The sequence below is a fragment of the Pteronotus mesoamericanus genome, unplaced genomic scaffold (genome assembly GCF_021234165.1).
Source record: "Pteronotus mesoamericanus isolate MK-2021 breed Mesoamerican mustached bat unplaced genomic scaffold, CSHL_Meso_final contig_169, whole genome shotgun sequence".
Taxonomy (NCBI): Eukaryota; Metazoa; Chordata; class Mammalia; order Chiroptera; family Mormoopidae; genus Pteronotus; species Pteronotus mesoamericanus.
The window spans coordinates 5,801,248-5,828,645 of NW_026555068.1; the positions used below are offsets into that span (position 1 = coordinate 5,801,248).

A 27,398-nucleotide genomic window follows, 5' to 3' on the forward strand; every position below is an offset into this window, starting at 1 on the left:
GAGACAGGATAGTGAGGAGCTAGGAAAAATCCTTGGCAAGTGGAAAAGGGAAACTGAGACAGGTAGCTGAACACAATGGCTGAGCAATTTACAGCCAGGTGCAGACAGTTACCAGGGCAGAAGGCCCCCAGTGCCTGGCAGGGGGCAAAACTGAGAACACAAGGACCTCACCCCCAGGGTAATGTCTCCTCCCTTGGCCTCTTTTCCATGGAGATAACATCTAGGCCTCAGTTTTGTTTCAGCTTCAGGCCTGGAAAAGTAGAAAAACCAGGTGGGCAATTCCAGAACCAACTGCAACGATTAGAGACCTGCTGACCTGCCGCTGACCGATCAGTGGGTACCACGACCCTGAAAGGGCACACCTGGGAACTGGTGAATATTCTACTAAAACCCTCCTCTGAGACATCCTCTGGGATTCTGAGCCTGCAGGATGGAGAGATTGAGAGAGAAAGAGGAAGAGAGAGAAAAGCCTCAAGGCAAAGGACTCAGCTCGCACACTCTCCCTCTGGGAAGCAGCCCCTGCTATTTCCTTTTCCTTCTTTTTCCCCCATCCCCACCCCCACCCCACACTTCTTTCTCCACAAACATGTGTTTCCTAAATTCTCAGGCAATGGGTAGCTGACAGCTTGTCCCGGGCTAATCTCCTGGACCTGCCCCCGGAGCCCCTTTTTCTCTGGCTTCCCTGTGAGCCAAGGCAGCCCAGCCTAGGCTCTCTTGTTGCTTCTTTTATGCTAAGCTTTCCCTTGTTTCATTGTCCCCAGCTTTAACAAATGGATCCGCATAGTTACCTGGACTCGTGTTGTGAAATCTTTCCTACACAAAGTCAAGAGCCCACGCACTACAGCTGGCCCTCGGCAGACCCCTGTCCAGTGGCAATAGTACAGTAAACAATCTGTAATCAAAAGTTGTATTTTAGAAAAACAAATTTTATTAAAACACATTAAAATAAAACAAACACACTCCCTGCTATGCTGTCAGGTGCCTAAATCCACTGAGATAGATCTATGGCATATGGCACTCCCATGGGGCCCAAAGGAAAGAGTACATTTTATGTTCTGGAATTTTCATTTGTATCACATCAGCATCCAGACCAGGCAAAAGCTATTTTCCTCATATGTTATTATTTAATATATGGTTAAAAACCACTTGAGTACAATTTAAATAATGAATTGCTTCAGAGTATATTTATTTATTTGTTTTCTTAACATTCAGTTTGAATCACAAAAGCAAAAACAAAAAGCAGTTCAATTTTTGGGGTTGTTTGCAGTCTGCTAATAACAACCACATTAATAGTGATAACTTCCAAGGCTAAGCTCAAGGTTGCTTGGGGCTGATTTTGCTCAAAGAAGGACATCTATTCTCTGCCACATAAAACACATCTAACCTTTGGCCAATAAAGCAGCTCTTTAAATATTTAGCATGAGCTACCCTGTCCCTTCTGAATCTTCACAGTAGGGTAACAATTTTCCAGTCCTTTCTTGGGTCAGGCATCCAACATGGCTAAAATTGTCTTTTAATTACCGAGAATAAATTTATTTTATAGCTTTAGGTTTTGTTTGGAAATAGCTTTTGAAGATGCAAAGCCATTTACTCCCTGATTCCATTTTCAAGGCTTTGCATTTATACTATTTAAATAGAGACAGGATTGTCTTAGAAAAATGTGTGTACTTTAATTGACTGTTTGGTATCCTGTGGTCTGTGCCTGCAAGCCGTGGGATGAATTCAGAAGGTTTAGCATTCAAACATCCTGTATATTGTAATGGCTGCAGTATGGAGTAGTACAAGCTCTTCTTTAACTGGGACTGCAGCAAACCCTGACCTTAAGTGAAGTTTCCGTAGATTAAACTTATAGGGGAGAGACATTCCATAGTGCAAGTCTAAGACTGAGCATGCCAACATGCCTCATGTTATCCTTATGATGGGTAGCATGACAAAAAGCCGTGGTTTCCAAACTCCGCCCCACAGAACCCAAGGTCCCTTATTTGGGGTGTCCTAAGTGCTATGCTTGGAGTTTGATGTGAAACTACTCATGTTTGAGACCTCTAACTAACTACCATTCTAACTAGAGCAGCTATGTTTTATGTTTTATATATTAGATTCAAGTTAAGGTTTTTTGAAAACATAATTTTTTTACTTTTTTTTCTTTACTCCTTTTTTTTTTTTTTTTCAGTTTTAAAAGCCCTAGGGTGATTATTAAGGTCACTAGCTTTTCTACATACTAGTTCTATGACTTTCATGTTTTTGAACCATAGTTTTCTCATCCATAAAAAGGGATGATAATGTTCATAAGGTGGTTTTGAGGGTTAAATGTGATAGTAATGATTTCTCTATACTTCTAGAAAAGCTTTCTTCTCTTTTCTTCTTCATCAGTTAGGGTTTCATCAGAGGAGTACAACCACCGTAATTAACATCGTAGAGAGTAAGAGAAGAGCGAACTTTTTGAACCTTTGACACTTCAATTTGAAGTCACTGTTGGCCATGACAGTTATGTCAAGTACTCTAGCAAGACTGAGGTAATGGGGCATAATAGGAACACCCTTAGGAAGGGTCCCGAAAGCCCCAAACCACATGTCGGGACACTGGATAAGGACTCCATTAGGACACTGTTATGAGTGGGAACTCTGCCTCTAGTGGGCTATAAGAACTCAGAGCTCTGACCACCCAATGCTCCAGCTAGGCTGTACCGCAGGTCAATTCAGGCGGTACCACAGGTCAACTCAGAGCCCTGCCAGGTTTTCATGCCTCTGGTGCATTCCGCCACTGGAGCATTTGGCTTGAGACCGATGCCTGCCTCCCTGGCTGTGGGTGCTGCCAGCCAGTGACCAGGACTTTGTGCGGAAGGCTAGCTCAGCTCGCTTCTATGGTGTAAGCTCTCCCTCTCTGTGTATACCCTGTACGTGACTCCATTGGCTTGTTGGGGAGGTCTCCCCTAAAAAACCTGGCATTGTGGAAAGACACAAATGTGTGTGAGTGACTCCTTTCGGAAATGCTCCCTTGCTCACAGCAAATATAAAATAAGGAAATTAAAAGGATTAGCCCTTATGTAATAGTGGGAATTAGTGAGGTAGCATATGTAGTGCTCATTCTTCTGTATCTAGTGTCAGGCCTGAAGTCAACAGATTCAGCTGTCAGGAAGGATGGGCATGAGGAAGGAAAGAACAAAGACCGCTCACGGGGGAAAAGGGAAATCCATGAGGACACACTGGAGGCTGTGTCTGAGTCTCAGGGCTCCAGCCTCAGCAATGTGGGTAACCTGCAGGGAAGGCTGGGGCCTTGCACCAGGTTCCCACACCCACGTCTGCCCCTGGCTTCAGCAGCACTGAAGGTGAAGATCCAGTAGAAGCTGGAGATGCCTGTGGGCCTGGCTCCTACCGGAGGCATCAAGGTGACAGAGCAGATCAGCAATGCCCTGATGTCAAGGCGTACTAACTGCTCTCCGCTCTCCTCCACACTCTGTTCTCTGTACCTACCACCCTCCCTGTAGATGACATAACCAGTCCTGTGGCTTTAACTACCACTTGCATGTTGATGACTCCCTGGTTTACCAGAAACTTCCTCCTCTGACTTTTCTATGATTTGTGTTGACATGCTGGAGCTGGAATAACAGGGCCATGAAAAGCATGCTACTGGCACTCTACCCCTCACCAATGACAGACTTGGCTAATGGATAATGGCAGTCTTTATCCTCTGGAGTGAGGGCTCAGATCAGTTTTCTTTGCACTCTGGCAGCCACTGCCAACCAATCACAATTAATAAATGAAGCTTTGGCTTAGCAGAAACTTATGTAGAAAAGACTTAGAATTGAATGAGAGCAGGTTCAGTGTGAGTATAGATTATATGGGTCAGGGTTACTGGGTACACACGCTCACATACACACAGACATTTACACTCAGAGATTTAAAAGTATTGATAGAATTAATGGTGTGCAAAGGGGTGTAACAGTTCTGCTTTACTTTGTGCTCATGCAACCACTGTAGTGACTTGGCCTTCAGTTTGAGGGTGGTAGTTTAAGACTGTGATCAAGAAATGGGAAATGCCATCCAGAATGTATTAATAGAGATGATGCAGGGAACTTGAACTTATAATAAACAACACTGTCAAAGTGCCAGTGGACTTTCAGCCTGATAAACAGAGCCTTAGGGGACTGGATAACTTTCTTCGAGTATTTGATGTATTTGAAGAGATGGGCATAAACTTGTAGAAAAAGCCGAACTCAGGCTAGTGCGTAGAGTTCAATCATGGTTATAAAAGGACAGCCCCCAAAGGCAAACAGATACAAACAACTCTGATTGAAAAAAAATATTTGTATCCCTCGTGGGGTTTTGGACTAGACCAATGGTTTTTCCAAAACTTGTACTTGGGGGAGCTTTAGAAAATGCATCTTTTTAGATTCTACTCTAGATTTACTGAATCACAATCATCTGGGGTGAGGTCTGGAATTTAGATGAGCTCTAAAGAGCCTCTTATTTCTGCGACTTTGTTCCTAGTCATCTGTCATAGAATGCAGTATGCGTAGTGGTTGGGAGCATAGACTCCTGAGCAGAATGTGTGGGTTGAAAACCCAACTGTGTCTCCAAATAGCTCTGTGATGTTGAATAAGCCTCTGTACCTCAATTTCTTCATCTGTTAAATCAAGATAACAATAGTGTCCACTCATAGGGTGTTGCAAAGAAGTAAATAAGTAAATGGGTAAAATAAGTACAACAGTACTTATACATGGCATGTATAAGTATTAGCTTATTTTTTTATACTGGAAGATAATCAATTCATTCACAAGTCATGTTGATTAATGAATGTCTAAGAAGTGGAAAAGAAAGAAATCATTCAAAACCAAATTCCTATTGTTTTTACTTTTATATTGTTAATCATCTTTCAAAATGATTTCAGCTTTAGTAAGCATTTTAATACAGACCATGTGTATTTCTTTGAGTGTTGCAAGATTGCCAAAGCATAAATATGAGTATGAAGTTGACATTTTAGTAATTTACAACAATAGAATGTGTAGGGAGTAAATGAGGATAAAACAGAAACTCAGGTCTCTATTTTGCTGAGGTTTCTGGGTAGAATCACATCCATTTAACTTTTATTTTAAAGGAATGTGAAATATACAGATCTTGAGTAAATAATCTGATAAATTTTGATAAATGAATGTACTCTGTAACTACCATCTCACTCAAAATGTAAAACAGTCACATTATTCTGGAAAATTCTCTTGTGTTCCCATCAAGTGACTCTCTACCCCAAGAATGCGACTGTTCTGAGTGTTATTACAGAATAGCTTTGCTGTTCTTGAGCTTTTTATGAATGAAGGCATACAACATTGCTCTTTTATGTCTGACTTTTTTTGCCTACACATTATGTTTCTGAGACTCATTTATGTAGTAGCATAAATCAGTAGATTTTTAAATTTCCATGAATTATTCCATTGTATAAATACATAATAATTTGCTTGCCTATTGTTGTGTTGATGAACGTTTAGATTGTTTCAAGTTTTTGTTCTTCAGGTAAATGTCTGGGAGTAGAATTTCTGAGTCATAGGGTAAAATGTGTTTAACTTGATAAGAAATTGACAGTTCTCCCAAGCAGTTTTACTATTTTACAATCTTCTTAGGAATGTTTGAGAATTCCAGATTTCCCACATAATCATTTGCATTTGGTAAGATAGCAGTTGTACATAGTGAGACAGTATTTAATTGTTCTTTTAATTTTTATTTCCCTAGCAGGCGACAAATGATGTTGAACACATTTTCACGTGCTTATTGATCATTTTTTGTATCTTCTTTTATGACATATCTAATCAAGTATTTTGTCCTTTGGAATAATTGTGTTGTTTGTCTTTTTTTTTTATTGATTTGTAGGAGTTAATTGTGTATTCTGGAAACAAGTCCTATCAGATATATGTATTGCAAATACTTTTTTCCTAGGATGTGGCTTAACTTTTCTCTTTTTGTTAATCCCTTCATCTTTTAAATTTTTTGTTTTCTTAATGACTTTTTTTTTAATAAGGAGAGGCTTTTGGTTGTTATAAAATTCAAGTTTTCATTTTTTTTCCTAATCCAGTCTTTTTTTACTGATTAATATTCAACACCAAAGTACATAATCCTAAAATCATATCCTACCTATCAAGGTAAAAGGAAGGGTCAAAGCAGTCCATGGATACTGCCTTCTTTTCACCTATCATGTGGATTCTAATTATATTCCTGGGCTGAGGGACTGGGCATCTTGGCTGCTTTTGGAATGACAGTTGTGCATATGGCTTATGAGACATTGAATTGATGATCTGAGGAGTTGCCTGGAATATATTTTGGTACAAACTTAAAATAAACCAAATTTGATCAGAACGGATTATATTCCCCCATGTTTATTTATCAACTCCTTATTCTTGACACTTCCATAACTGTTACCTGCTACAGGGGCTATTGCAGACAAGTAGAAAATAGCAAAAAAGGGTTTAGAATAGGCTCTCTGGTTAATGCTATTTCGGTGAAAATTTTAGTTACATGTAAAATACCGGCAAAGAGCTGATTTTTAGCCTAACAAGGCCTATTCCAAGTAAGCAGGTATTCCCTGACCCACTCATGTTCACGTACAGGCAGCAGCACGAAGCCTAATCTCACCTACAAGAAAAATTAAGACAAATTTCTAAGTCAAAGACATTTACATACTTTATAGTTCCTAAACGACTGAGATGCTTTTATACAAGAACCAAGATTTCATTCCAGAATCCGTCACTGTGGCTTTATTCTATCACCCTAGGTATGTTTTGTGGTAAGAAAAGACCTGAGAGATACTCCATTCTTAAAAGCCAGGGAACAGAACTGCTTTTAAACAAAGCTGCATCAAATTGTATCTCCCTGCATATACCAGGATAGATATAGGCACCAGCAGGGATTTTCACTTCCTTTCCTTCCAGTACTAGCTGACAGTCCCTTTGAAATTAGAAGAACTTGTTAAAACTATCCTGAATATAAGTTTGAAGGGTTAGAAGAGTATGTCAAACTCCTGAAGTTGAATAACCCAGCGTAGCATCGGAGTTCTACAACATGAGACTTACAGAATAAAAACGAAGGCCACAGGAAAGCCATGGTACGTCCACCTTGTAAGGGTATATTAGGTTGAAGGACAATAAGCTGAATCATCTGAATATAGGACTTCCCTTTTAAATTTTCAATTTTAAAGCAATAGTAGCTGATCACTCCTACCCCATGCCAAAAAGATATAAAGGCCCTATCTAGTTTGTTCCAGAATAACTCCTATAAACAACAGTCACTACAAATAACCACTTTACAGCAGTTCCACACTGAATCTACTTACTTAAGCCTCTGAAATGCTTATGATTCCAGAATCATCTTGAGTCGCTCTTAGTAAAAACAAAAACGAAACAACAAAAAACCCCAAGCAAGTAGGTGGTTAAAGGACTGGTGGCTCAGCAGGTCTGCTCAGTATTCCTTAACTAAAAACAAATTCTTACATATGATAATTCAGGCATACAAACTTAAAAAACCCTGTCTGATTGACAGATTCACTCACAGAGAAAAAGAACCTGCGAAGAGACCCATTCCCTTTGGCACATAATATAATGTAAAATATGTAAAATAATGTAAATATAAAATAATGTTTTTCAACATTATTCAGACAGTGAGAGAAGAGTCAGGTTTCCCCAGCTTGAGTTCTCTTGGAGACACAAGGTTGTCCAGCTGTTGGTCATCAGTCAACCTCAAGGCACTATGTCAAAGGTATTCCATACACTAACACCTGAAACCAAAGAATTCACATAGAGATTAATACACTCTCTAGAGAAGGAATAAACAGATCAATTTGTGACTACTGACCTGTCTCCTGTTTACACCACTAGAAAGGCTGATATAATAGTTATTTTCCTGGAAGCCTTTTTTTGACAGTCACAACAGGAAGAGGCCCATGAGGAAGCCCAGGGAACAGTCTTCACTAGGCTGCAGCAATTAGGTTTATCACAGGAAACAACTCAATGATTCAGTCTTTGGCATCTCCCACTCCATCCACATTGATGGCAAACATAGCTTTAGCCTCAGGAAGACAGGGGGAGTCATAGATTTTGCAGATTCTGGTTTCTCATCTTCCTTTTCTCAGGTAAAGTCTGGTTGTTGAAGCATGAGCAATGATATTTCCTCCAATAGGTTTTTTAGGATCTGCAGCAAACATGGCTGCTCCATCCACTTGGGCTACCACCTGGTTGGTGATTACCACTGCTACACCAGACTCATCAGCAAGTTGCAGAAGCATCTGCAGAAACCTGGCCAAGTGCATCTGCCGGGCTGAAAGTTCACCTCGACCAAAATAGTCTGTTCTGTAGAGGGCAGTGGCACTGTCTACAACTAGCAGCGCATGCCTGGACTCTACCATCATAGCTGATGCCTGATAAAGTAGCTGGGTCTGGTGGTCTGTGTTGAACCCACGAGTGTATGCTATGTTATCTAGGACATCACTGCCAGAGAGGCCATATCTCTCAGCCACTGCTAGCAGCTGTTCTGGCCTAAAGGTACCCTTGGTGTCAATGTACATGGCCTTTCCTTCACCTGCACCTCGGTCAATGGGAAGCTGGCATGTTACAGCCAATATATGACAGATCTGGGTCTTCCCAGTTCGGAATTCTCCAAACATCTCTGTGATGGATCCAGTCTCAATTCCTCCTCGAAGTAGTTTGTTGAGCTCTTTGGAGCCAGTTGTAATCTGTATGATCTCTGATCGCCTTTGGTGGAACTCAGTTGCAGTGGTGAAACCCATTGGAACTAATTTAGCTTCCTCAGTCAGAATTTTATCAGCTTTGGCTTCACTAATCCCCTTAATGTTTATAAGCTCTTTCTTTGGTGCATAGGCAACAGCCTCCACAGTATGGAATCCAGCTTCTTCCAATTTCTTTACGTCATTGGCATTTATGCCACATTGCTCTAACCATGAAATAGGTTGTGGTCCAAAGCTCTCTTCTTCCACTGAAGTATCTGCATTTGCTTCGAGCTGCATCTGCATTGCCATCACTCAGTGTTCAATACTGGGCCTGCAGCGCCACTCGCTCCGGTGCGCTGTGCGCTCCGACCTCAGTCTGCTGGCCGGGCACACACCAGACCCTGGACGGACTCGAGACGCCCTCATTTACGCCCCACTTCTCTACTCCCTTTCTCCCACCTTCTACACACAACCCGAGCGAGCTTCAGCTCTCAACTACGTGCCTCAGAGAACGCCTCAGCTACCCTCAGGCCTGTCTCTGGTTGCAGCGCGCTCTCTGCCCGGCGAGTTTCAAGTTTTCATTTTTTATGTTCAATACATTTTGTTTCCTAAGAAATCTCTGCCTACCACAAATTCATAAAATATTCACCTATTTTTTCTAGAAGCTTTATAATTTTAGCTTTTACATTTAAATCTATAATAAATTTGAACTTTAACGTGTGTAATTTGGTAGAACTTGATATACATCTTTTTGTTTCACACATTTATCCAGTTGTTCCAGCACCATTTGTTGAAAAAGATTTTTTCACCTTTGAATTACCTTAACACTTTTATCGCAAATCAATGAGATGATCAAAGGTTCTTGTAACTTTCAGCTATAAGATAAATAAGGATTGGGGATGTAACATACAACACGAAAAGTATAGTTAACACTCTTGTAAATTGCTAAGAGAGTAGATCCTATAAGTTCTCATAACAAGAAAAAACATTTTTTTCTTTTTGTATCTATATGAGAAAATAGGTATTAACTAAACTTTTTGTAATGATCATTTCATAACATATGTACGTCAAGTCACTATGGGGTATATTTAAACATATACAGAGTTGTATTGTCAATTAGCTCTTAAGTGTCCCTTTGTGTGTCAACCTAGTTGTGGGCTCTCAATTCTGTTCCATTGATACAATCCTTATGCTAATGCAAGACTTTTGTGATAACATCACATTTTATAGCAAATCTTAAAATCTTCAAGTGTGAGTCCTCAAAACTTTTTTCCAAAATTGTTTTGGCCATTCTGGTTACTTTTATTTCCATGTTAATTAAGCAACCCGTTTGTCTGTTTCTACGAAGCGCCGGTTGGAATCTTGATTGAGTTTGCATTGAATATAAAAGGAAACTGATATCTTAACAATATTGATTATTTTAACTCATAAATATGGTATATATCTCTATATCTATTTAGGTTTTTCTTAATTTCTCTCAGAATGTTTTATAGTTTTCAGTCTTGTACATCTTTTATTAAATTTATTGTTAAGTGTTTAAAAATATTTTTGCTACTATTATGCTGGATCTAAAAAAATTTTATTTTCCAGTGGTTTGTAGCTATTTTAAAAATGCAATTGACTTTTTTCCTATTGACCTTGTGTATAGTGACTTTACTAAATTCAATTATATTAGTAGTTATTTTATAGCTCCCGTAGGATCTCCTATGTAAACAAGCATATCTTCTACAAATACAGACAATTTTACTTCTTTATTTCTAATCTGCAAGCATACTTTTTCTTTTTCTTTTCTTGTTGCACTGCCAAGAATTTCTGGTGCAATGATGAATAGAAACAATAAGAGTGGCATTCTTAGCTTTACACTTATCTTAGGAAACTGCTCAGTATTTTACCATTTAATATAATATTAGCTGTAGCTGTTTGATGGGTGCTCTTTATTAAATTAAGAAAGTTCTTTTCCAGTATGCTAAGAATTTTGATCATGAATAGATTTTGAAATTTGTTAAATGTTATTTTCTGCATCTATATGATTATATTATGTTCTCACTTTGTTAATATTGTGAATTACTATATTATTTGACTTTTAAATGTTAAACCACTCTTGCTTCTTGGAATAAACAAACATTGTTGTAATATGATTTATCTTTGTATGTATGTATAGATATATAGGCATGCATATCTATATCTGTATTGTTTCTGATTTGCTAATTTTTAAAGGATTTTCTTGTCATGCTCATGACCAATATTGGTTTGCAATTTTATTTTCTTTTTGAGTCTGTCAAATTTTTTGTTAGTGTTATGCTGGCTCAAAAACAAGTGTAAATGTGTTTCTTCCTTTATTCACTGAAAGAATTTGTATAAGTAGATGTTATGCAACTCTTTAATGTTTGATAGAATTCTCCAGTGACACCCTCTGGGTCTAGAGCTCTTTTCCTGCCTTATTCTGGGTTACTCAAATATTTTTTATTATCTTATTTTATTTTCTCTATAAACTCTTTAGCTTTATATCTTTGTATTTGTTTCTAGGGGATTATAGTATGCAGTCTTAAATGACCACTGTCTCTTCAGAGCTAATATTTGCCATTTCATGTAAAACATAATGATGTTTCAACAGTTGTATTCTACTCCTATTCATTGCTGTGCTATTCTTGTCATATATACATGTTTTACATGTCTATATATGTACATATATATTAAAAATACCACAATCCACAATTCAATATTACAGTATTACATTAAATTGTTCACTGTCTAAAAATAAATTTAGAGGAATAAAAATATAGTTATCCACAGCTGGTGTCATTTGTCTCCTACCTAAAGGACTTTATAAGCATTTTTGTGATATAGGTCTGCTGGAAAACTGTTAGTTTTTATTGAAATTTTTCCTCTAGTTTCAATTTTGAAGGATACTTTTGCTGTATATAGAATTCTGAGTGGACAGTTTTAATTTAGTTTGTTTCTTTCACCACTTTTTGTTCCTTGAACAGACTGAGCATTTCCACTCCTGACTCTTGGTGTTTGCTGTTTACTCTCCCTGGACAACTCTTGAATGGGGTCTTCACGTCACAGCTTAATTCTCATCCCTTTGGTTTCATATGACACTTTTCAGAGAACTCTGTTGACCATGCAATCAAAAATCAACCTTCTTCCTTATTTCTCTCTCATTATCCTGTTTATATCCTGTGTGACACTTTCACAATCTTTAATTATGTCTTTATCTGTTTCCTAGTTTCTTGTGTTCCTACCTGACTAGCTCCATAAAGAATTTTATTCTGTCTGTTTTATACTCTCCTACATTTTTGGCACTCAGCAAAATAACTGGCATCATGATAAAGGCACAATGATGTTTCTCTAATATAGAATGGGTGCCACTAAAGTTGCAGGGACATCTAAAGTCTAGCTTTGCTCGACTTGAAAAGGCATGCAGAGTAGTCACATGCTGCTCAACTCTCCAGGACCATCTGTTCTACACCCTGTGCTCAGAGATATAAGTACAAAGCAGTGCGTCTTTAAGAAACTTTTTCAGACTCTCTGAGTTAGAAACAATCTCCTCCTCTAGTTCCCATAACACTCTACTCATCCTGACTGTGGTACCTTTTTATGATCTACCTTAACACCGTTGCTATTTGTATCCACGTATTCTCTCTCCATCTAACTGCCAGCTCTTTGCAGGCAGGGACTGCCACTTCCTAACACATATTGGCAATCCTGTGGAAATAACCTTTAGGTCTGCTAGGGTTTTAGGGTACTCTTAATATGGTATTGCACTGAAAATGAATTAAATAGGAAAGTTAGCTTTTTTGTTTAATAAGACTCTATTTCTTTGAGGAAAAGGGAGCTATAAAATTCAAAGCAATTAGGATTTCAACTGAGCATTAATAAAGCCCTAAATTCCCACCAAGGACACTGTGTCATGTGTGGGGGAGGACTTCTCTGCCCCTTTGCTGCTTTTGTTCTTGTTTATATGCACTGCCTTTCTAGTTTATACTCCCCGTAGTCTGCATCGCAATAAAGTGCCAAATATTTCCTGCCCACGCCTCTGTTTGGCTGCAGAGCATGAGAACTGTAATGAAAAGCAACAGATCAGAATATTTTTTTAGATTTGTTGCTGATGTGAAAAGTGCCCATTTTTAAACATAAATATTTATGCCTGTTGCCAAGCCCAACCTCCATTTGTTATGAGGAGACCTTTGATTGGTCTGAAGTCTGAAGAGGACCCATATAAAAGGTAGTTATCATTTATTATGACAAGATTGATGGAGAACTGCAGAGGGAGAAAGGCCTGAAGCTGGTTTTCATATTCTGATTCAATGCATAAAAGAGGAGATAAGGATTCAAACAACTCATAAGCATGGTCGTTGTGATAACGTACAGCCTCTGGGTTTGGGGTCTATGGTAATCTTTCTGAATCACACACACCTGTGAAATGCAAAAGCGATGTAAGCACAGCTCTTTTTTATGGAATAATGTTTTTTTAAAGACCCACTATTGTTCTGACAAATTCAAGTTATCAAAAGGCATATGAGTCTATGGGGCAGGACTTTATAAAGTGTGTGTGTATGTTGGGGGTTGGGGTTACAAGTTGGAAACTTCTTGTGTATTCCCAGGCCCCATTCCAAAGCTTATAGAATCAGAATCTCCAGAAGTTGTGCCTAGGAATCTACATTTTTGCATCATCACTAGAGTCTGTATCCACCCTCAGAAGTTTGGGAGAGTCATTACTTGAGGGAATGGAGAGTCAACAGTTGCCTATTTCATCTCAGAATCACTAGTCTTTCTGGAAATTTTGAGTCCCTTGGATTGCTTCCTAAGAGGGTCCTAGAGATCTGTGGTTTCATTTTTTTTTTTTTTTACTATAACTGAATATAACTGAATTCACTCTTAATTGAACAGCTAGGGATATCAGTGTCCAATTACATGATTGAAACTAAAACAACAAGCCAGTCTTTATGCTGGTCAGTCCAACTTATCATATAACACATCAAACAGATTTTTCTGAAACATGCGTTGGGCCATAAAAATTTGACAGTCTCCTCGAAATTCTGTTCTTTGTCACATTATGGACATAAGAGCAATTCTACAACAATCAGTGAAACACATTAGATATAATCAGAACGTAACCTTACTCTTACCCTCCACTGCCCTTTCAAATTGTCTGTGAGGTTAATTTTTTTCCTAACTCTTGGATAAAAATTGGAGAATGAATTTTCACTCACTTTTCAGCAGTAAAGATGTTTTTACTCTTATTTCTAGATACAGAAGAGTTCTCTGACATTAATTAATATATCCAGGACAGAAAAATATTTTTAATTATCTTCTAACTTTATTAAAAGTTACTTGTTCCCTTCCTTAGCTCAGTTCTGCTTGGGCTGCTTGTTTGCTGTGGGAATTGAGTGTGGTAGGTAGGCTCTCTTTTTCTCTGCCTGGAGCTTTTGCTTTTCTTCTTTCTTTACCTTGGCGGTTAGCCTCAGGTTTCTTCAGGGCTGAGGGATTCAGTGTGTCAAATGAGAAAGGCAAATGGGATTAAGGTTTACTTGATAGATACATGTACTAAGCTGGCATCGATCTTGCCTGGCTTGGCAGGGGTTGCCAACTGACTTCTCATGGAAGGATTTCATCGCTTATTCAGGAACTCAGGATTACTTGATCTGAGCTAAGTATTTCCTTTGGGGTTATGTCAACTCTCTAGATTTCCAGCTGAACACTTCTAGCATCTTTCTTTTGAGATCTTATTGCCCCCAACTCTAACCTAAGACAGCACTAACCAGCTCCTCTCATGCATGGTACACACATGGTCGATGGGAGCTCTCATATAGCTTATGCTCTGACAAGCTCTGTGAATACAGGCTGTGCCCAATCCTGCTACCTTTCTTACTTTACCATCAGAGTAGCTAATAGCCACAGTCTCTAGAGCTTTGGATCTTACAGGTGGTTTAAAGTGTCCAACAAGCTGTTTCCCAAGTACAAGCAGGTATGCCTCAAGCTTTCTGGGTAGTTCATTGAACCCTTCTCCCATAGGTTACAGGTGAGAGAGAACTACCCCCCATCTCACATTGAGGGGGGTAGTAAAATTGACAGTACTGCATAGCTCCCTTTAAGAATTTCTCAACCTCTTTCTTTTTTCTATCTCTTTTTTAGACTGGAGGTGAATGATCAACTCGTGGTTGGAAATTGGTTCTTGATCACTTCCTTTGGATGCCCTGAATTGGGTCTCTCATATTCCCTTTAGTAGTGTGGGTATAGTTACATCTATGTTAACATCTATGTCTTAGGGCTCCAGCTTAAGGCTTCATCTGGGACATTAGGACAGAAAGCCTTCCATTTTAATATCTCTTTGAAATTGTAATAATAGCTTATTTATGTTGGTTTCTTGTTACGTGTCAGACATGCTCTCATACATGATTTATCTCACTCTGTTTCCCCCACAATTGTATAAGAAATCAGAAGTAAGACATTGCATTTTGGAGCAAAATTAATAAAAACAACTCTCTCTTGCTAGGAATTTTAATATATCTTATTGACTTAATTCTTACAACAGCCTTGTGGTGCGGATGGTCTTGTTTTCATCTTGCAGATGAAGGGAGAAATTATGTGACTTCCCCTAGATCACACAACCAGAAATAGTTGAAGTCAGAATTTTAATCTGAAGTTTCAGCTCTTGACTCTGAGTTTACTTTTGTCTCTTCTCCAATGGGACACACCAGCAGAAGGAGTGTGTTCATTTGCAGGTCCCCAAGCTGTGGGAAATGTTTAAAGTTATTTGGTTAAAGCTGCTTTCTAACATGTTTGACTCTAGAGAGTCAATATTATAAAGGAGTCAGGTTTTTACTAAATTCCTTGAAATAAAGAGCAACTTACTCATATTGGACCCAGTGCCTGGTCCAAAGTTGATACTCTATTAATGAACAAATTAAATGAATAAACAAATGAATAGATAACTTAAAAAATTCTTTGGTAGAAAGTAAGCTTTCATGTGAATTAGATTAATATAGGACCCTTCTGAGTGTTTACATTTTATAAGATGGTCTTGGAAGAAGAGCCCAAATGAATGATATGTATGCCGTTTTCTGATTCTGCCATCAGAGTAGTGGTGGAAGAGGAATTGAGACAGGCTTTCTCTGGAGTCTCAAGTTTCATGTGGATATGACAGCTTTCCATGTCTAGCTGCCTTGAGAAAAAGTAGGCTGCTTTTTCGCTTGGGTTATAGAATTTCCAGAAACATTTTACATCAATAACATATGTTCTAATAATGTCAGGCATACATAAGTGAAGCAGGCAGCCTCTAGCATATTCCCAGTTATAATACTTCTTCTATGAGACCTGTTGACTGGGCTCTGGAAGGAGGGAAGGAAGTGTTGTTGGTGGGGTGGACCAGATAACCTGTAAGATACTCTGAGCCTGAACTTCTGGAGATTCTAGGATTCATGCAGGGGCTTGAAGACAAGCATGCGGCTAATTGGGTCTGTCTGTTGTCCACAGGTCTGAGGCGCACTTACAGGTGTACCATCTGCAGTGTCTCTCTAAACTCAATAGAACAGTATCATGCCCACCTGAAAGGATCTAAACATCAAACCAAGTAGGTACTTTCAAACTTTCACTCTTCAGTTATTTCATATGTGATTTTTAGATGATAATTAAAGGCTAAACATTTTAATTATTTCCAAATAAATAGATGGAAACTACATCTCTTTATCTCCAAAGTTCCCTTGATATTTTTGCTGCAGAAGCCTCTAGCAGCAAAAATATCCTCCTTTTGTGGCACGAGTAATGACAAGCTTTCTTTTTTCATTTTTCAAGGACAGTTCAGCACATTTTTGTAAACTTCAGGAACTTCTTATATCTATGCCAGGTGTTTTTAAATAAACAATGTCATCTCTACTTGGAGGATGTGCCAGACTTTGGCATTGTTATGTCAAATTCTAGGAACATCTTCTGCCATTTCTAGATGAAAATTGTTAACTAGCATGAAAACCTAAAAAATTTTATGATGTATTAAATCATTCATGTATGTAACTATTTCCAAGTAAATGGAAGCTTATTTCATTATATAAAAAAAATTCTCATGATTTTAAACCTGAAAAGGCCAATCAGGCATATTTACCTACACTTATAGTTCTTATCTCTTTAAAAGTAAATGACATTAGCTTTGTAGGAATTTTAAAAGTAGCTGCTAAGACTGCTAATAAAATCTAACAAAATAGGAAAAGAAACCAAGGAATGTCTTAAAAATATGTAATTTTCCTGAGTGCAATTGTTTTCATTTCTCCCATATTTATTAGCAGAATCATTTAACAGATTTGATGGTACCAAGGCTTCATAAATAATGAATGATTTCTTCAACACACATTTACTGAGCTCTACTACGTGTCAGCTCCGAGGTGTATACTAGCAAATGAAAGATGAGTTGGCCCAGGCCTGGCCTTCGAGGAGCTGCCTGCCAGGCTGCCTTGTGAAGATGTAGGTTATTCTCTAATACCATGTGGACACCCAGAGCTTTGAGTTCTAGGGAAGGGGCCAACGGGGCAAGCTGCACGGGGACAATGGCGTAGTGGCTGAGCCCATAAGGATGAGATCACATTCTGATTCTGCTCACCATCAGAACCCCAGTGCCTAGCATAGTGCTTCATGTGTAGTAAGAGATTCATAAGCATTTTTGATTAAATGAATGTCTAATTTTAAACTATGAGTGACAATTTTCCATGCAGGAGTATGAGGAATGTGAATTCCAGGAAAGGAAGTGTCTTTGCATAGATATTTTAAAGATGTAAGTCCCAGGGGGTCTTGCATAGGTGAGGAAATGTAAGTCCAGTGTTGGTTACTGATTCTCAGTCTTTTCATCCATATTATACTGTCTCATGAGTCAAAACCACTTTCATGACTTGCTTTACTCTGATCCACCCCAGAGCACTTTTATCATGGTAATTCAGCAAAAAGAAGATTTCCTCTGATTTGTTATGGTACCTAGAATGCCCCCATGGATTATTGGACACTGCTGCACCCCTCCCTCTCCAAGTAATCTGATCATCGTCTCTCTAAACAGTATATCCTAAGAGGCACCCTATGCATTCTAATAATCTGCATGTGATGTACACACAGATACAAGTAGCTACAACAATAAATGGTAATCTTTTAGAGGAATGTATTTATTGCTCAATATAGATAATATTAATGTATTATAATATATATTTGAAACATAAAAAGGTAGACAATAGTGACCTTAAGTGGAGAGTCATGTAAATAACTAGTACAGACAGTATCTTCAGCTTCAGGAAAATCTGTCTCTCTATGCGTGCACATAAAGCTTCATGTGCCAGAGTCTGTGCTAGGCATTCTCACACCTGCTATCTCATTTAATGCACTTACCTACCTTGAGAGAAATACTATTAACCCATATTTTATATAAAAACACTAAGGCTCAGGTTGACAAAGAAGCTTACCCAACGTCACCTTGTCAACAAATGGCAGAGCCGGGACAGACTCACAGTGTCTGGCCTGTGCTTCTGCTCCTTCCATTTCACTCAGTTATGACACACAGGCTTGGGTCAGAGGACTGCCAATACAGAGCGCACTGATGGGTTTTGAAGAAGGGCATCCTTCCCTGGTGGGATTTAATAAATAACATGACTTCAGAAGGGAACCTTTCCTACGGGACTGCCTTCTTTCCAATAAACACAGCTCTTTTCTACCTTAAAAGCACAAGGTCGCTCTCCTCCTGAGGAGTAAAATGAGGGAAATGTGAAGAAAACAACCGTAATAGCCTTGACCCACATGCCTGTTTCATCTGCCCTATACCAAATTTAGATTTTTGTGTGTGTGACATTGTTCCATAATTTTTCGTAGTATCTTTGTCAGATTCAGTATCAAAACTTATGCTGGCTTCATTAAATAAATTGAGAGATCTTCCCTCTATTTCTAATCCCTGATGGAGTTTTTGGTAAATTGATGTTATTTCTTAAATATTAGGAAGAACCCATTGATGTAGCCACCTGGACCTTTACTAAAATTTTAATTTCTTTACTAGAGCACTATTCATATTTTCTATTTTTTCTTGGATCAGTTTTAATAAGTTGTTTTTCAATGAATTTGCTCATTTGTTCAATGAATTTACATTTTAAAATATATTGGTAAATAGTTGTTCATTATATCCCCTAATTTTATTTTTAATGTCTGTAGGATATTTTTCACTCCTGATTTTGTTTATTTATGTCTCTCTCTTTCCTTATTTATTGATCATTTTTGTTAGAAACTTATCAATATTTATTACATTTTTGATTAATTAATTTTGGGGTTTGTTGATTTCTCTGTGTGTAGTTATTTTTTACCATTTAAAAATTATTTCCTTCTTTCTACTTTCATTCAATTTAATGCATTTCCTCCCCTAGTTTGTTAACATCAAAAAAATAGGTTATTTATTTTTAAGTGTTTTTGTTTTTCTAATACATGCACTTCAGGCTCTCAATGTGCCACCACACATTGTTTTAGCTATATTCTGCAAGTCATATTTTTTGTATCTCATGACTTTTAATATGTAATATTTTAATCATTATTTAGTTAAACATATTTTCTAATTTTTACTGTGGTTTCTTATTTTACTCATGGTTAACTTAGAATATTTGGGAGATTTTTCTATTTATGTCTTTTGTGATTCATTTTTGCCTGATTCTACTGCAGTCAGAAGACATACTCTAAAAAAATTCAATCCCTTGAAGTTTGTGTTGACTTTCCCTGTGATGCAGGCATATGGTCAAGTTTGGTAATATCCTACATTCACTAGTTTTTGAAGTACCTTTTTCAGTAATTGGGTAAATGATTCTGTATATCGATTATGCTGGGTTTCTCAACCTTGTTCAAATTTTCTGTGCCCTTACTGACTTTTTATCCGCTTATGATAGTTATGAGAAACAGAAGTAGTTAAAAACTTCCAACTCTAAGTATGCATTTGCCTAAGTGACCTCTTAATTTTATTTATTTTAAAGCATATAATAAAGGTATGTTAGTAGATACCTACCAATTTAGGTTGTTTTTAGGTATTCCTACTAAATTGACATTCTTATCACTTTTTGTCATCATGAAATGTCCTTTTTGACCAGTAATACTTTCCATAATGTGTACCAACATAGGCTGTACCAACTCTTGAAAGATTCCAAACTGTTTTCTTTAAACGTTACCCAGCTTTTATTTTGTTTTCAGGTAAAAGGTTAGTGTTATACCAATGACCCCATCAGAGCTGAAAATGCAAGTCAGCCAAATGGTCTTAACTACTCTAATCTGACCAATTAAAACAACACAAGTATTAAGGTGTCAGCAATTTTCAAGTTCCTTTATTTATATTTTTACAAATAATTTCTAGAAAAAGTGTTGAGATGAGTGAAGATTGTTAAATCATGTAGTAGAACAAGCACTGAATTTTAAATCAGCAGATTTTATTCTAATATAAGTTTGCCACTGAGTCATCTTGGGCACTGACAAGTCTCCTTTGAGTCTCAGTTCCCTTACAGATAAGTGAATAGTGATGACAAGAACATGATAGATGTGCATTCACTTTTCATGCCTTTCTCATGAGCCTGGATGCTTTCCTTCTAATTCTGAATTTAGCCTTAAAATTCATCTTAAAATAGGTCCCCAATTAGGTTTTTTTTTCATTTTATTGGAGCTAGCAATGCGCCCCCAGTATTATGTCCACCCAGAACCTCAGAATGTGATGTTATTCGTGTAGGGTCTTCACAGATATAAACAGTAAAGAATCTCAAGATGGAATTATTCCAGATTTAGTGTGGCCCTAAATCCAATGCCTAGTGTTGTTATGAGGAAGAGGGAAGGGAGATTTGGATACACAAAGAAGGCCGTGGGAAGACACAGACAGAGATTGTGGTTATTTTTCCACAAACCAAGGACACCATAAACCAGCAGGGTTGGAAAAGGCAAGGAATGATTCTCTTCCAGAACTTTTTGAGGGTAGGCCCTGCTGAAACCTTGATTTTAGACTTCTGTTCTCTAGAACTATAAGGGGATAAACTTCTGTTGTTTTAAGCTATGCAGTTTGTAGTTCTGTTTTTGTTTGTTTTTTTAATTTTTTTGTTTTTAGGGCAGCCCTAGGAAATTAATACAGTGTAAAACCTACTTGACTTATTCCATAAGTATCTCTTCAGCCATATATTCCTGGACCACTTATTGTGCCTATCCCAATAACGATGACAGTGGTGATGACGCTGATGAAGGAGACAATGATGATGGTGATGATGCCACCACTGATATGTGTTGTGGAACACCTGTTCAAGTGGAGTCCAGCAACACGTTAAAATGCTTCGAAAGTATTAGGTTGGCCAAAGAAGTCTGTTTAGTTTTTTCTGTAAAGTAAAAGACACATTTTTTAATTTTCATTAATAACTTTATTGACTTGGATATATTGAGTATGTTCGCTATCTCCCATGTGGTATAATGTTGATTGTTCTCAACTAATGTCTCGATTTGATAGCTATCAACTTCAACTGGTCTACCCAACCATGGAACATCATCCAGTGAGAAATCTCTGGCATGAAACTTCACAAACCACTTTTGAAATGTTTGATCAGTCTCAGCACCTTCTCCATACACTGCACAACTCTGCATTTGTGTTGCATTTTTACCTTTCTTGAAATAATAAAGCATAATATGCCAAAAATGTTGCATATGTTCTCCCATCTTCAATATTAAAAGGGCTACACAAAAATTCACCAATTTTGCTGAGTTTTTTTGAAAAATGCACACTGATAATGACAGCTGTCACAATACAATCTAACAAAATTGTTTTGAATGAAGTTACTACTGAATTTATTACTAGTAGCAATACGGGTTTTTTTTTTCTTTTTTGCAAATGTCATAAATAGCAAATGGCAGTCAGATTTTCCTCCATTGTTAAATAACAAGAGAAATATTAAGCAGCTAATGAGATTAAAGTTTTAGAAATGCAAGTGATCACACTGACATCTAAAGCAATTGCCTATTAGTAGATTTTTCAGTGTTTCCAGGGGAGCTAGTCTGTCAATTAGTACAAATGATTAAAATGAAATTTTAACTCAGATGAGTATATACCATAGACTAATGAACAATTCCCATGTAATGTACTTAAATTTGAGATTGGGGAATACTTCAAGCTTTAGGACAGTCAGTATACTACCTAGAATAAAGGATATAAAAGCTGTCATTACTTACGTTAATATTTTAGTTGGTTGAGAATGAGACACAAGTGTCTAAGGGAATAAATCAGATTGACCAGAACTTAACAGCAACTTCTAAATTTGCTTTTTCCTTTGATGGTAAGCCTTAAATAGTAATCTCTATTGGTTTTTCTGCAGTTTTTATTTCAACTAGATGAATTCTCCAGACAAAGCGTTTACATTGTTCAGTTTTCCAATATCTTAATTTACTTGTGAAGTGATTGAGTGGATGTTTAGACTAGTTTTCAGAGGTGGAATATATTTGCTTTAAATATTCCTGCATTCAGGACAGTGGTTAGTTATCTGAGGGGTACACAATAATAAGTAAGATAGTTGCAAGATAGGCCAACTATTAAGAACTTTTTTTATTATAATAAATAAAAGTTGCTTAAACCCCAAGAAGATATTATCTTTGGAAACAAGCAAACAACAAATTAATGCACAGAATTTTTCAAAGGCTAAAAATGTAGATATCACTTGTGGAATTTTCAATGTGCTTTACTTGCATTAATCAAGAATTTCAATCACCAGAGGAGTTGGGATTTTGACATCGTGGTATATTTTTTCATGAGAAAATTTTCTTTTCTGAAAAGTATAAAAGTTCAGTAAATTTCCGAGATGAGCAGGAAATAAGACAATGTTGAAAGTAGAGCTGTCCTTTCCCAAAGAGTGTCAGGTTATTTCCCTTTAGTTGATAATTGTTTGTAAGCTGCTAGTAAAGACCCAGAATAAAGAATAATATTGAGAGCCCAATACAACTGTTCTGCTTGTCCTATCCTATGATTCTGGCAGTGCAAAATAGCTCTTCTAGGGAACAGAGATTATGGAGTATCACCAAATCTTTCTAGTTGTAGGGTAGTCCTATATCCTGTGAATATGGCACCTGCTGCAGCACAGAGGTGAGGGTGTGACAAGGCTCGTGGGTCAAAGGGCGTTCTCTTTTTAGCCCTGTTTTTAATAGAACATTCTGGTCCACTGTTGTCAAGAGCCCTCCCTTTTATGAGGAAGGTCTCTGATGAAACAGAATCAAACTTCTCAAATGAGAGAGACAGTAGCCTGCAGAGAGAAGAATACCAGAGAAGACAGAAAAACAAAATAAAACTATATAACTCTCTATATATAGTACTAATGCACAAGAAATTCTAACAGCTCTATTTTTCACACAGTCTCACTTGCATGCTTTTTCTATATATACCGTACCTAGGAATACATTATAATTATAGTATGTGAATAGATTAGGTCTTTTGCGGGCTTGGAATGAACTAAATGGGGAGCACCTTCATTTTTTCATATCACTTTTAGAATTACTGCTGACACCTAATATTTCTCAGCTCGCTCATTTCCTACCCACGTCCTTCTTGGGGGACTTGTAATCATTATTTTGTCTTGCTTGAAATTTGCATGAGTCATGGCTGTCTCCAGAGTAGTTCTGAGCTGTTGATTTAATGTCCCAGATTTAACTGTAGACCCCATTGAAACCTCTCATATTCTTTGTCATGGTGCTTCAGATAGTCATCCAGGACCAATCACCAACCTGACGTGGCTCTGAAAAGTGCATCAAGAGAGAAAAGATGGGAAGAAGGGTAATGGGGCCCCATAGGCTTGCCCGGTAGGGGGACAGCCAGGGCCCCAGCGTAAGGCCCTGTTTCTCACAAAAACATTATTTGAAAATCCACCTATTGAGGTGCAATTTACCTACAATAAAATGCATAGATTACAGGTATACAGTCTAATGGGTTTTAACACTTTTTACATCATGTAATTACCAGCCCAATTAAGACATAGAATTCACAACCATCAAAAGTTCTCTTGTGCCCCTTTTCAGCCAAAACCACACCCTAGGCAAACACTTTTTGATTTTTGTCACCATAGCTTAATTTTGCCTGTACTTACTAAAATAATATAGTATGTATTCTTCTCTTTCTGACTTCTTTTGCCCAACATAGTGTTTTGGGGATTCATTAATATTATGGCAGGTATCAGTAGTTCTTTCTTTCCTTGTGGGGCTTGAACAAATCATGCCCCCTCACTGAGCTTCCGTGTCTTCATTTGAAACCTGAGGGAGCTGTAATATGGGGTAGTCAAGGTCTCTATCAATTCTAACTTTCTCTTATTTTATGACTTTGATATTTAGCTTCTTTAACTGTTTTATATTTTTCAGCTGGCAGAAGATTGGCTATAAAATAATTCTTCTTTAGTGTTTACTTCTCTACTGCTGGGTGGCCCAGAGTTGATCAACCCTTTAATTGAGTTGTGTGAGAGAAGAAGTGTCAGGAGGCCTTTATTCTGCCTTAAATGAAAGGCTAGGAACTTCCCAAATGCTATCACTTGGAAGAAAAAGGATGAAGCTATTTGTATAAGGAAAAAGTAGAGAAAGAAGCTTATTTTAACTTTATTCCATTCTATTAATACCAGATCACAAACTCTGGTGACTTCTCAGGCCAACAGGGGTAGGTAAGAGAGAGTCAGGAAGGTTCTAAAGGAGACCTGAACAGTGCAGGCATCCCGACTTGCACTCATTCTGGATCTTCTCTAAGTTGCTGTGACCCCTTCCCACACATTTCACCAAAATTCATTAGAAATTAGAGTATGTTTATTTGTAAACTATATTTAGCTGCCATTGACTTCTACTCCAACCAAACCAGTAGAATATTGACTTTGGCCAGAATTTGTCTATTCTCTTAAAAATGATCATGGAGCACATAATGCCAAGGAATTGAATTAAATAAGTAAAAAATTTCTCTTCATGTAGGTTGATTTTGTTGGGAAAGTTGAGGGGAGGAGATAAGATGGGAAGGAAAACATGCCCTTGGTTGTGTTACTGAGTTCAGCTCTCTATCATCTCTTTTTCAGGCTGAGGAGAGGAGTGAGTGGGTCCATTGGGGCTGAGATTTTCATAGTGTTGGTGAGGTGGTGGTGTGAGTGACTGGACAAGTTAGCCCTTCACACCATTCAGTGCTACAACCAAAATCTATTGAGCACCTAATATGAGGCATTAAAAATAGGCTGTGGGGACAACAGAAGGAAATACAGAGGTAATTACACCCCTCAAGAAGTCTATATCTAGTTGAGGGGATGCAGCAAGTAGTTGAGTAATAATTGTTAAAATCAACATAGAATATAGTAAGTATAAGAGGTACAAAATGCTGCTAGAATTCAGAAGAAGAAGAAATTATGTCTGGTCAGGGGCCATCATGGAAAGGTTATTGAGGAGTCAGTGCAGGAAAGTGGTTTTGGAATGAGACCATCGGAGTTCAATCACAGCTCTATTTTCTACTAAATGTGTGACCTTGAGTATGTTATTTAAAGACAGCCCTGCGGCTTAGTCCTCACATTAGTAAAGTATAACAGATTATAAAAATGCTTACCAAGACTGGCTGATGAGGATTGAGTTTTGAGAACAAAAAAAAAATCACTGAAGTGCTTAGACAGTACTTGAAATTTTCCCACCATAAGTGTTACCATTCTGTATTATGAAAATTAAACCTGAAATAGGCCCCGAGGGATGGGTAGAAGAATGTTGAGGTAACAGTGCTTCTGCTGTCCCAGTAATTCTTCTATAAGATTGTCCCAGACTTCTTCATAGCAAACTTTAGTTTCTTGCCCAAATGTGGGGCTTCTATACTCTCATTAAAAAAGTTCAGTTCTTCTCAGTCTTTAGAACACAAAATGACATTAACCAGACAGTGGAATATAAAGAGTGATCTAAGACAGGCCTCCAGGGACTATCCTCATTCTGAGTTTCTTGTGGTCTTATACCTTCTACCTGCTCAAAGTCCTCATATTTGACAATAGGTTCAAGCTTGATATTCAGTTTTGCAATACCAGAAAGAACATTTTTCTGAATGGTTCCAATTACGTAAGTTCTTTATGCCCTGATTCCTTCCCAGGCTTCTCACTTTATTCAGCTCTCTGATTATCAGTTGCCTTTTGTCAGTCATTTGAGGTTAGCGCATTGCTCTCTAAAGATCAGAGATTATAAACCTCGAAAATAAATTGAACTACACTCCTGGTTGAATTTTCTAAAATCATTTTCCCAATATTCTTTGAGATGCCATGGATAGAGTTCCTTAACCATTTTGATTATACAGAGCTCATTTTTCTTCCTCATTTTTATCCTTTCTACTCAGGCATCTATACGCTTCTGTTCACACCAGAGTCTGGCTAATCTCAATTTAACTAATTAAATCCAACTTTGAGTCATAACATTTGATATATGCTCTATTTTTAATCAGAAGGGTTTTCTCAAAAAGCAAGTACTCTTTATGTACAAGAGTAATACTTTTTAAATGTTAATAAACATTTTTAAGTGTTAACCATTGTATTTCAGTTATAAGTTAATGACACACATTTTGAAGATTTGGGGTTTTTTCTTCTTTGAGTTCATGTTATCTAGACCATTCTATTTTTTATATATTTTATTGTTTTTATTATTATAAAATCACAGCCAAACACAATGCCTGATGAACAATAGGTGCTAACGTACATGGACTGATTTAGTTTTTATTTTTTTATTTTATTTTTTAGGCTTTTAAAAAAACTGTTGTTTAAGTACAGTTGTCTCCATTTTCCCTCCACTACTTCCCCACCCATCCACCCACCTCCACCTCCCACCCTCACTCCTACCCCTCTTTGTGTTAAGACTAGCCAGATGGAACCAGAATCTGGACCTCAGTCAGAATATAAATTTATAAACATCATTATAGTCATATACATCTAGCACTCTTAATAGTCCTTAACAGCAAATAGGAAATGTGTGTTTCTTCTATAGCTTTTAGGGTCACAGAAAAATCTCAGTCTATTTCATGCTGAGTAGTCAAATACAAATCAAAATCTATAAAAGCAAGCTTTCAGAAATATGGGTGATATTTCAGGCTTGGGACACAATGAATTCAAAGTTCTATCCACAGCCTCTGGTGCTATTATACTCTTTAGAGCTATATCTGTTCTCCCCCTCATTTAAGTGCCCTTTCTTCTAAAGACACCTAACAGGATAACATGTGCACTGTACTCTTTTTGATTTCTAAAACCACCACCACCAAACTCATTTCTGTTCTAACAAAAAGATCTTTTAATAACCTTGAGTGGATGAGTTTCAGACCTCTGATTTTATTTCCTTGATAATAGATAAAGTTCAAATAATACATTCTGTTTTATAACATCTTTCCAGTGCTAAATAAGATAAACTTACTTATAGGTAAAATTTTCATGAGCATGCAACTTACTAAATTAGAATCTATTGTCCTTGAATGTCTATATGAGAAAGGACACTTTAGGTCTCTGTTGTAGATGGGTTTTACTGGGTGTTCTAAAGTTTTTCTCATTTTAAATCCAGCCTTAGGTTAGGAAAAATCCTACTCAGTACAACTGAGTAGAAGGGACTTCAGAATTTTCAGCAGCCTCCAAACTTCGAAGGTTTCGAAACCAACTAAGAGGTTTCTATTTCTTAGTCCTAGAACCAGATGTCATAAGTTTGGTATTCCATATTGTGTAAGAGTC

The 27,398-nt window shown here is 37.5% G+C and overlaps 2 protein-coding genes across 3 annotated transcripts in view; one reads left to right on the plus strand and one right to left on the minus strand.

Annotated features, from left to right (window-relative positions):
* The window catches only part of ZMAT4 (zinc finger matrin-type 4), a 217,311-nt gene extending 201,028 nt beyond the window's left edge, over window positions 1-16,283 (plus strand). The window contains exon 5 of the mRNA XM_054565983.1: window positions 16,183-16,283. Coding sequence (XP_054421958.1) covers window positions 16,183-16,283 — 101 coding nt within the window. The remainder of the gene's footprint in view (window positions 1-16,182) is intronic.
* On the minus strand, window positions 8,066-9,012 carry LOC129064800 (DNA repair protein RAD51 homolog 1-like). 2 transcript variants are annotated; one of them, XM_054565982.1, is made up of 2 exons: window positions 8,233-9,012; window positions 8,066-8,116 (listed from the first exon to the last, which is right to left on the minus strand). In XM_054565982.1, exons 1-2 carry the CDS (start codon window positions 9,010-9,012, stop codon window positions 8,066-8,068), a joined length of 831 nt encoding a protein of 276 aa, XP_054421957.1. The 2 variants fall into 2 exon arrangements, with proteins under 2 accessions (XP_054421957.1, XP_054421956.1); XM_054565981.1 differs by having other exon boundaries at window positions 8,092-9,012.
* Window positions 16,284-27,398: the final 11,115 nt, after the last annotated feature.